Source organism: Salvia miltiorrhiza, unplaced genomic scaffold, assembly GCF_028751815.1.
Source record: "Salvia miltiorrhiza cultivar Shanhuang (shh) unplaced genomic scaffold, IMPLAD_Smil_shh fragScaff_scaffold_107_1, whole genome shotgun sequence".
NCBI lineage: Eukaryota > Viridiplantae > Streptophyta > Magnoliopsida > Lamiales > Lamiaceae > Salvia > Salvia miltiorrhiza.
This window is the reverse complement of record NW_026651399.1, coordinates 199,978-210,594: the sequence shown is the minus strand read 5'-3', so window position 1 is coordinate 210,594 and position 10,617 is coordinate 199,978. Positions and strand designations below refer to the sequence as shown.

General features: G+C 36.8%; 2 protein-coding genes across 2 annotated transcripts; both read right to left on the bottom strand.

Annotated features, from left to right (window-relative positions):
- Positions 1 to 168: 168 nt before the first annotated feature.
- LOC131002309 (uncharacterized) lies at positions 169 to 846 on the bottom strand. The gene is made up of 2 exons (XM_057928806.1): positions 492 to 846; positions 169 to 404 (listed from the first exon to the last, which is right to left on the bottom strand). Exons 1-2 carry the CDS (start codon positions 793 to 795, stop codon positions 388 to 390), a joined length of 321 nt encoding a protein of 106 aa, XP_057784789.1. The 5' UTR covers positions 796 to 846; the 3' UTR covers positions 169 to 387.
- A 1,052-nt stretch (positions 847 to 1,898) lies between these two features.
- Positions 1,899 to 5,156, bottom strand: LOC131002307 (NAD(P)H-quinone oxidoreductase subunit N, chloroplastic-like). Its single transcript, XM_057928802.1, has 5 exons — positions 4,827 to 5,156; positions 4,096 to 4,613; positions 2,432 to 2,548; positions 2,250 to 2,335; positions 1,899 to 2,166 (listed from the first exon to the last, which is right to left on the bottom strand). The coding sequence occupies exons 2-5, from the start codon at positions 4,453 to 4,455 to the stop codon at positions 2,091 to 2,093; spliced, it is 639 nt and encodes a 212-aa protein (XP_057784785.1). The 5' UTR covers positions 4,456 to 4,613; positions 4,827 to 5,156; the 3' UTR covers positions 1,899 to 2,090.
- Between the last annotated feature and the right edge of the window lie 5,461 nt (positions 5,157 to 10,617).

Genomic DNA, 10,617 nt, shown 5'->3' with positions numbered 1-10,617 from the left:
ATCAGCATGTACGACTTTGTATACTAAATAAACTATCAAAAAAGAAGAAAAAAATATATATAATTTCTTGCAGATTTTGGAGTTTTGTTCATTTAAATTGATATTCAGTAAAGATATATATATCGATGTCTTTCACTTTCTCCACCCAAAAATAGGAACGCTTAGAAATTAAATTGAAACATCTTCTATGACTATATGGGTTAAAACCTTGTTCCAAAAAACATTATCTTTTCAAGATAAATCTCAGTACATATAGATTAATTTAGAACAACCACCCTTAATTCATATATATATATAAATCTCAAACAATACAACTTGATTGAAAGCAACAAACTCTCCTTAATTTATTATAGATGATCACTGCATCAGTTGTTGCTCTTCAATTCCTCATGGAGTTGTATAACCTGCAAAACAAGAAATGATTAGTAAAACATCAAAATGTATACAGATAATAATGAGATTAATGTTTAAAAAATAATTGAATTTCTTACTGCCACATTTGGTTCCATGAGCTAGTGGCTTGCCACAGGATGCTGAAACAAATGCAGCCTTTTCCATGCTGATTATGTTCTCAACTTGGGTGGTTACATGCTGGCAAACGCACGGGAGATCCACGTTTCTAACGACGTTGCAGCAGCCTTGGGACGGGCTCTGCTGAGGGCCCGGTTTCTGGACGAATCTGGAGCACTGCTGGATCAGCCCTTGGAAATCGCCTTGGCATTGCGCTGAGGCAGTGGATATGATCATGCTTGTGCATAGCAGCATTAGGTATGTTGCAAACCCTAATTTCGCCATAGCCCCTTGCTTGATGCTGCTATATTTGGTTACTACTTCTTTGCTTGAGTAGATGTGAGGTTTAATGCATATATGTGTGTTTAAATAGGAATTTGAAAGTGGTGTAGCATGTGAAGTTTGGTGTTGTTTTGTGCATGGCATGCCTTAAAAGATGCTGATTTTGTGGTAAAAAGGTTTGTCTGAGTTGCCTCCTAGCTGGCACACCCTTCTTGTAAAAAAAAGTACTATCATTTGGTGGGGTGTGCATGGGATGTGCTTGCAATGGAAAGATCATGAGCTAATAGTTGCGGATCGGATTTCTCATCATCAACTTAAATTATTTAACATTAATTAAGCCTTCATTGTCCACTTATGCTTATTAATTTGAATATGCAATATATTTATGCTAGAATTTGGATGGACCTGGAAACCAATTTAAATGGTTATAATTTACCTATAATATAGTATCAAAATCTATAAATTATTTTCTTTTACCATGGAAAAATCTATCATGTATAACAATTAAGATAAGTTTCCGGCCCTACCAAGTGTATCTTCAATGAATTGAACGTCAGATTTATACAAATGACTTTTCTGTAACTCAAGAGAACTGTAAATTTGTGTGGGTGTGGTTATGTTGGGATAATGGTAGATCTCTGGTGTTCGAGTTCAGCAATATTAGGTTATTTTCAAAATTATTTGTTCATTTATTAAAAAAAAAATGAAAGAGTGAGAACTGTAAGTTCAACTTAACTTTATTCGTTTGCTTTGGTGAGGAGTCGAATACATGAATTTACATATTTTCCATCTAAACGGCAGGAGTTGTTTTCCACATTTGATGAATAATTCATTAAAGCAATTATTTGTTGCTTTTGAAACCAAAATCAATCAAATTTACGGAGAGTGAGGTTAATTTCCCAGATTTCATGTAATGTGTTTTGAACAAAAGTATATATATCAGGGAAGTTTGAGTATTACTTTTATGCCCATATTTATTATTTTCAAAGTGTAATAAATTTATTCTCAAATTTTGAAATAGGACACTTAAAGAGGGGTAAAGTAGGAATTTTGTCATTTATTTATTTTCAAATTTTGAAATAGAACACTTAAAAAGGAACAATAAATTTATCTTAATAGGATACTTAAAAAAAACGGAGGGAGTACATATCAACTAAAATGCTAATCTTTACAAGAAATATTAATTTCTGATGGCAATAATGTAAAATGAATGCTATAATTACATAGTAAGTTGGAGTTTTGAATTCTTCATCTTTTCATGATTATATATATATACTCTGCTTTTATTGCCATGAATGTCACTGAGTGGAAACCTTCTCTCCCGTAGCTGGTAGTCCCGCGATATCTTTCAACGGCGTCCACATGAATTTTCTCCTGCACATATACACAACTTGGGTGAGCCGTTTCTATGTTACAAAGCTATTCGAGACTCGACTCGAAAAAAGGGAGGCACGCACCAGTTACCGCATTCAGCAAGCACCCTAACTCGAGGCCGCAACGTGGGAAGCAAGGCCAGAAACTGCAGCTCTGCCTTGGACAGAACCTAATTAAACAACATATATAGGTAGATATATATCGTCACATTTTGTGATATTAATGAAACATGATGATCACAACAACCTCAAACTCTGCAAAGGACCTTAGCTTCGATGATCCAAACCACGAGGCCTTTGGCATCCGAAGGAAGCAAAGACAGCCTATAGTCCACCTCCGGAGGGAAGTACCACCGGGCTATCGGCTGCTTCCCAACATGAGGCTGTAACATTTAACTCCAGTCACACCATCTTACACAAATTTCCTAACACTAAATTTTGAAATAAAACCAAAGTCAAGCTGAAAAGAAAACATTTATGTTCAAATATTTCGATCAAGTTAAATTTGATTTTCGGCCAATCAGGTATATTTACAACCAAACACACTCAAATAGGATAAATATGGGGTAATTACGCCAAAATTTATGAACTTTAGCCCGATTTTAAATTTTCCATGAACTTCAATTTTTACCTTCAATTCCCTGAATTTAAACGCTTGTTCCATTTTTTCACACTTTTGAACTTCGGTGAGTACTGAGCTGACATAGCTCTTATGTGGCAGTATCAAGCTGACATGAAGAACGCCGAGCCGTTGCACCGTTGGCTCTGGGCTCCGCGAACCGTTGTTGCTGTTGTGCTTGACTTCCAGCGAGCTCGCAAGAGCTTTGCCGTCATCGTTTTACCCCCAACTGAGAAAGAGGTTTGGGCTCAAAACGACGTCGTTCTACCCCCAACTAAATGACGTCGTTTTTCTTGCCATTCAGCATTGCCACGTCATTTATGCAAGTGACTTAAAAATTGCCATGTCAACTCGTAATTTGGGGATTTTTTAAAAATGTGAAAATTTTGAACAAGCGCTTAAATTCAGGGAATTGAAGGTAAAAATTGAAGTTCGTGAAAAAGTTTAAAATCGGGCTAAACTTCATAGGTTTTGTCGTAATTACCCCGATAAATATCCACTTATAATGACACAATTTCCTTTTTAGGTTGTTCCATTTATAATAGCACTTTCTAAAAATACAATATGGTCTGTATCCACTTTACACTCATTAAATAAGTTATCTTTACCCATTTTACACTCTTGTAACACATTTTTCTTAAATTTTTTATGCTCAAAAAAATTGTGTCATTATAAGTGGGACAAATGAAGTATTATACATAGTGACCTAATAAAATAGTCGGTTTAAGATAGTAAAGATAAAAATTAGTTATTAACGGGGCATTTATTTTGTATAATTGGGTACTTTTATTCTCAAAACTTCGATTTCTCCAATCTCACATTCAATAGTATATGAATCAAGCAAAACCAACTCAAATGATATAAATAATTAAAGGGTCTTGAGATATCCCAAATTCCAATCTATCTTAGTGTACAAGAGATTGGTCTTACTCTTTTAATTTGGTAAAGCTAATCCCAAGAGTAAACGTCTCATAATGGAACGTTATTGCATGATCAGTAAGATACATGATCGGCTATATATTTTTATCATCCACCCTTTCAACGGGATATAAATCAAGTAAAATTAGTTCAAATCATAGAACTTAATTAATATAAGTATTGAGATATCCTAAAATTTTAATCAATCTTTAAAATTAAATAATAGATTAAACTTACTATTTTTATCTATCTAAACTAATTTTTAAATGTAAACGTCCCACAACATAAAAAAAAAAAAAAAAAGTCAATCTTACTAATGGATCCCTTAATTCAGCATGAAGAATAAATTTAGTTGTGAGGATATAAATTATTGATGAGTAAATGTAGGCTTACAGGGCAGACGGGGTGAAACTTGGTGAGGGTGGTCTCGGGGTCTCCTAGGCCGCGAGCCGAGAGGTCGAGGAAGTGGTAGCCTTGGTGGGCCAGGCGGATGAGGTAGCGGCCCTCGTAGCCCCCCTCGTGTGGGGAGTAGATGGCCAACGCCTTGTGCTCCTCCACGTCCGACAGCCATTGCCCTATGTCCAATTTCAGCAGATCTCCTCCGATGAAGTCTCCCAAACTACGCCTACATTTTGTCATTATTCTCGCCCTTCTTCCCGTGTGCTGGACTGGGACAAGCTTTTTACAATTGTGGCGGCTGCTCATTGCTGCTTGATGAAAACAGCATGCTGCGCTTGCACTCACACTCGCCATTTTCTATTTTTTTTTCTTTTTCTATCTTTTGATTTATGTGTGTGAGTGGATATGCAAGAATGCCATACATGAAAATGGAAGTATTCAAGAAAGAAATTCATCAAGATTCTCTGGTCCACAAACAAGATAAGGCGGCCTCTTTCTGACTTCAACTTTCTCTGCAATAAAACAAAACCGTTTTAACTCCAATCGTGGATTCGATTTTACTACACAATTTACTGAAAGGCAAAATCTTGTGTACACCCGGGTGTACCGTACACCCGGGTTGTACCCTGCCCAGATCCATACCGAAGACCCGCTTGAATTTAAAAAAAAAAAAATCATCCTCCATTCCATGCTTCGTTCCAACTTTCAAGTCCTCTCCGGCGTACCTTTCCATCTCCACAAACTTCTGCAGCGTGCAATGGATCTCACGCAGCGTTCATCGAGCATCTGCTCCACCAACTCAAATCTCATTTCATCTTCTTTGATTTCACGCCTTGGCTGTCGGTCTTGGTGCGCCGGCTTTAAGGCTGTGCCACGGCAGCTGCTTCTCCCCGACCCCCTCCCCACCGATCTGCTCGTCGGCGACATCCTTTTTCTCGAGGCTTGCGAGGCTCGCCATTACTCAGATTTTAGAGAGAGAGAAAACTGGGGAAATAGAAATACAACTAGAAATGAAAAGGAAATCTGCATTCTCCTACGTGGTAATAGTGTGGGTTTGGTTGGGGCTCATCCCTTACGTGGCGCCATTTTATCATTTTCATTATTTCCTCTCTTTTTTTTTTTCCTTCTTTGTTTTTATTCAAATTGTAATTCTCGAAGTTAGCTTGCTTATTACTAGTATTATGGAGTATTACTTTCTACATCTAAATTTATCGAATTTTACATAAATAGTAGTATCAGTTTGTTGTGATTTATTTTATTTCGATTGTCATTTTTATAAATTAATGGAGTTATTTTATAATAAATATATAGTGTTATTTATATAATATTATTTATAAAATAAAATAATGTTGGTATTATTTATATAAAATAATAGTGTCATTTTCATATAGTGTTATTTGTATAACAAAATAGTGTCATTTATATAACATGATAGTGTCATTCAAAACGTTATAGTGTCATTCGAAATGTTATAGTGTCTTTCGAAATTCATAGTGTCGTTCATTCGAAATGTTATAGTGTCATTCGAAATCATATAGTGTCATTTGAAATCTTGTTGTGTCATTCAAATGTTATAGTGTCATTTCGAAATCTTGTAGTGTCATTTTGAAATCTTAAAGTTTCATTTCGAAATCTTGTAGTGTCATTTGAATTCTTTTAGTGTCATTCGAAATATCATAGTATCTTTTGAAATCTTGTAGTCTCATTGAAAATCTTAAAAGTTTCATTTCAAAATATCATAGTGTCATTTCGAAATGTCATAGTGTTATTGGAAATGTCATAGTGTCATTCAACTTCTTGTAGTGTCTTTTCAAATGTTAAAGTGTCATTTTAAATCTTGTAGTGTCATTCAACTTTTTGTAGTGTCATTTGAAATCTTAAAATTTCATTTCGAAATCTTGTAGTGTCCTTTGAATTCTTGTAGAGTCATTTTGAAATCTTATAGTGTCATTCAAATTCTTGTAGTGTCATTTCGTAACGACATAGTGTCATTTAACTTCTTGTAGTGTCTTTTCAAATGTTAAAGTATCATTTTAAATCTTGTAGTGTCATTTAATTTCTTATAGTGTCTTTTCAAATGTTAAAATGTCATTTTAAATCTTGTAGTGTCATAGTTTCATTCAAATTCTTAAAATGTTATTCGAAATCTTGTATTGTCTTTTGAAATTTTGTAATTTCATTTTGAAATGTCGTAGTATCATTTTAAATCTCATAGTGTCATTTTAAATGTCATAGTGTCTTTTGAAATCTTGTAGTTTCATTTCGAAATGTCGTAGTGTAATTTTAAATCTCATAGTATCATTTGAAATGTCATAATGTAATTTGAATTCTTATAGTGTCATTTGAAATCTTAAATTTTCATTTGGAATTGTAATGAAACTATATCATTTATATAATGAAACAATGCAAGTTAAAACTACAAGAATTGGAATGAAACTATATCATTTATATAATGAAATTAAACAATCTGTGTGGAATGAAACTATATCTTTTTATATAATGAAACAATGCAAGTTAAAACTACAAGAATTTGAATGAAACTATATGATGGTGTTAGTGTTAGTGTTATTTGTAGAACATAATTTTTTTTATAATAGTGTTACTGTCATTTTTATATAGTGTTATTTGTAGAACACGATAATATTATTTATATAATATGATGGTGTTATTGTCATTTGTAGAACATAAAAGTATTATTTATAATAGTGTCATTTGTAGAACTATATAGTGTTATTTATATAATATGATAGTGTCATTTAAATATTAATGTGGTATCATTTATTAATGCATATAGTGTTAGCTACTAAGAAAAATAGTATCTTTCAAATATATTAAAAGTGAAAATGCAAAAAGGAAAAGAAAAAGAAAAAGAAAGTGAAGCAAAAAAACGCCAGAAAAAAAGAAGGAAAAAAAAAACAGAAAAGAAACAAAAGAAACGAAAAGAAAAAAACAGAAAAGAAAGTGAAACAAAACAACGCCATAAAGAGAAGAAAAACAATGACAATCAGTCGTCTGTAACGAGAATTGAACCCGCGACCTTCCTTTGTGAGGTGTGGGTTCAAACCAACTCCGCTGCCTATGCAGATATTAAAGGTTGTGGACATTTAATATATATCTTTTAATTTTAACCGGGTCAGATTTGACCCGGTTGTACCGTACACCTGGGTGCACACAAGATCACCTCTTACTGAAATTAGTTACACAACTCCAATTAATACTTTATGCAAGTATTATAAATTGATTTAATGATAATTTAGTGTACAACTCCCTCTCGGCTTCAAACATCTTCATCTTTTTCTATTTTGGATGGTCCCAAAACATTTTCCTAACCTAATTTTGATAATAATTTCATTTACTATCACTCTTACAATTTTCATTTTTATATATACACAATTAATTTTTAGGGAAAAGGTGCAGATTAGCTCCCGAAGTAGTAGCCCCTATAGCGTATAACCCCTCTTCCTCACTGTGCAACTAAACCCCTGAACTCTGAGAAAATGGTGCAAATTCCCCCTCTGACCTAACGCCGTTAAGTGTCCGTTAACGTTTGGGTTTAATTGCACCCTCTACTTCAGGGGTGGATCTGCACCTTATTTTGTTTTGTTTTTTTTTTTTTAATAATTTCAGCAACCCACCTCCGGCATCAACTTAACTGCCCCCGTACTCATCGGCTCCAACTTACACTTTGTCAGCTCGCACGCGCTCAATCTCTTGATCGTCGACTGCTTATCGCCGACATGCAGCATCATCACCAACTCCAGATGTGGACCTGGATCCAATCCTGCTTGGTCCAAATCCATATCCGTATTTTTTTACTTAGGTCAGGATCCGGTCCAAATCTATTAAGTCCAAAAAACCGAGATTCATGTCCAGATCCATTAGATTCATAGGGTCTCGAGTCCTGACCCGGATCCATTCTTTTTTCTCTTTTAAAATAAATTTACAAATATTAAATTAACCAAAAATAAAATCATAATTATTATCTAGAGTTTTAATAATTATTCAAAAATAAATAAATAAAATTTAAATATATATTATATAGATAAATATGTACACAATTAATATCATAAGATAAGCCTAAAAGGTTAAGGTATTGGAGGAGATGCTGTTGTGCGAGGCGGTGAAGAAGCTGGTGGCGTTGCTGCATGTAAGCGGTGGGCAGTCGACAACCAAGAGATTGGGCGCGTGCGAGCTGACAAGGTGCAAGTCAGAATCGATGAGTACGGGGGTGGTTAAGTTGATGCCGGAGGTGGGTTGCTGAAATTAAAAAAAAAAATTAAGGTGTAGATCCACCCCTGAAGTAGAGGGTGCAATTAAACCCAAACGTTAACGGACACTTAACGGCGTTAGGTCAGAGGGGGGAATTTGCACCATTTTCTCGGAGTTTAGGGGTTTAGTTGCACACACAGTGAGTAAGAGGGGTTTTACGCTATAGGGGCTACTACTTCGGGGGCCAATCTGCACATTTTCCCTAATTTTTATTAAAACTCGTGCCACCATCTTTTAAGAAGATGTTTGAGGAATGAAGGGAGTACTAATTTTCAGTATTGAAAAGTCGAACAATCATATTTTAAGTGTGGCATTTTCGCTGTGTAATTTAATGGTGTGAAAATTTTGAGATATTTCACATAATCAAGATATTTAATGGAACGTGGTTGATCGCAGCAAAACCAAGCGAAGTCAGGAGAAGGCATCAAACGACTAATAGATGTGTTCCAAGATCTCCATCTCTGGTAGACTCTGAGAAAGGGAACAGTCGGTATCAACCGGAGGGTCAAGCTAAAGATATGGTCGTACACACATCTCACGCTACTTCGTCCGTAGAAGAAGATAGGAATAAGGATGAGCGGGGTCATGAGGTAGAAATTGAAAGGGAGACCACTTCTAAAGTGCAGGACATGGATATTATGGCAGCAGACAACACATATGACATGGAACCGGTATGCGAGAAATCTGGACTCATGGGGGCAGCTAGCGAGCAGTCATGGGTGGGGGGGAGTTTTACTTGGAAGAGGAGAGTGAGGAAAAATAAGGGGAAACGAGTGAGGGGGTAGGTGAGGGAGAAGACGAGCAGTGGCGGGCGTGGAAGACGGGGTGGGAGAGGCTGGAGAGGTGATACATGAGGATGGAAGAGGGGTCATAGGAGAGGGTGAGGGGGAGATATGGGGACCTCCTGGGTTTGAGGGAGTTTTGGAGGGGGAGAATGGGGTGACTTTGTTGGGCAAGAAGAGGGCGGGGAGTCCCGTTGTGGACGAGGAAGCGAAGACTCCCAGTACCAAAATTCCTCGGATCACATAAGATCTTCAAATGAGCTAACGGTGGAGATTGCGGAGCAATCCCGCCGATCACAATGAATTGTGTAATCTGGAACGCTCAGGGGTTGGGGAAATCACGAGCGTTCCATGAGTTACGCCGGCTGGTGTCCGGCGTGTCCCCGATTTTGTTGTTTATTTTGGAAATAAAGACTACGGAAAACAAAAGCGAAAGGTGGAAGCATATTCTGGACTACGATGGCCACTTCGTATTTAACCTTTGTGGGTCTAGTGGCGGTTTAATGTTGATGTGGAAGTCACCGATTAATGTGGATATCAAAAGCTTTTCAAGTGGTCACATTGATTGCATGGTTTCTAGCGAGAATAATATTTGGAGGTTTACGGGGTTTTATGGTAATCTGGAGACTCCTAATCGTCATCACTCATGGGAGCTCTTGAGACGTCTTGGACGCGAGAATCAATTCCCGATCCTGTGGGCGGTTGGGGGTGACTTTAATGAGATTTTGTGTCAGGCAGAGAAACGTGGAGGTCTGAAAAAGCCTTGGCCTCAAATGATAGCTTTCCGATCTGCCATCCATGATTGCGGGCTGAAATCTATTGAAGGAGACGCTGAATTTACTTGGAGCAATCAGAGGAAGGGTGGTGGACTGGTTACGAAGCTCCTGGATAGATTTCTTATAAATGAATAAGCTTCTATGGCTTTTGAGGTAGAGAGATCTAGTGTATTGGACTGTTACGGTTCTGATCATAGAGCCGTTGCAATGAGATTGGACTCCCGTGACGAAGGTTCGGCGTTCGGGGGTATGAAAAAATTCCATTTCGAGCAGAAGTGGATGCTTGACGAGACGTTTTCTACAGATTTACTTATGGAATGGCGTTGGCGTGGGGGAGAACCTCTACATACCAGGCTATTCTCATGTCAACGATAAATCTTTCAAAGTGGGATAGATCGAATTTCAATATTTTTACATACTAGATATGTGGAAATCGAAGGCACGAGAACCGGTGATGCTGCTTGGGGGACCGTTCTTGAAAATCGCCAGAACACACATAGATTGTACTACGGGCAAATTGACATGTCAGTTTGCGGCGGAAACAGTAACCTTCGATATATATCAATCCATGAAGCACCCTATGTACACTGAGACTGTCAAGAGCATGGATTTGGTAGAGCAAATTGTGGAGGATCAGTTACCTCAAATAACATCTGTCGATCCAATGGATGTAGTGATTCAAGGAGGCT

Bases quoted from the DNA above. Each gene is read 5' to 3' on its own strand.
- LOC131002309 (XM_057928806.1), bottom strand. From the start codon at position 795: ATGGCGAAATTAGGGTTTGCAACATACCTAATGCTGCTATGCACAAGC.
- LOC131002307 (XM_057928802.1), bottom strand. From the start codon at position 4,455: ATGGCGAGTGTGAGTGCAAGCGCAGCATGCTGTTTTCATCAAGCAGCA. The intron at 2,336-2,431 runs GTCCTTTGCAGA...TTGTTTAATTAG, and splicing joins TTTGGATCATCGAAGCTAAG to GTTCTGTCCAAGGCAGAGCT. The intron at 2,167-2,249 runs GTGCGTGCCTCC...GTATATGTGCAG, and splicing joins CTTGCTGAATGCGGTAACTG to GAGAAAATTCATGTGGACGC.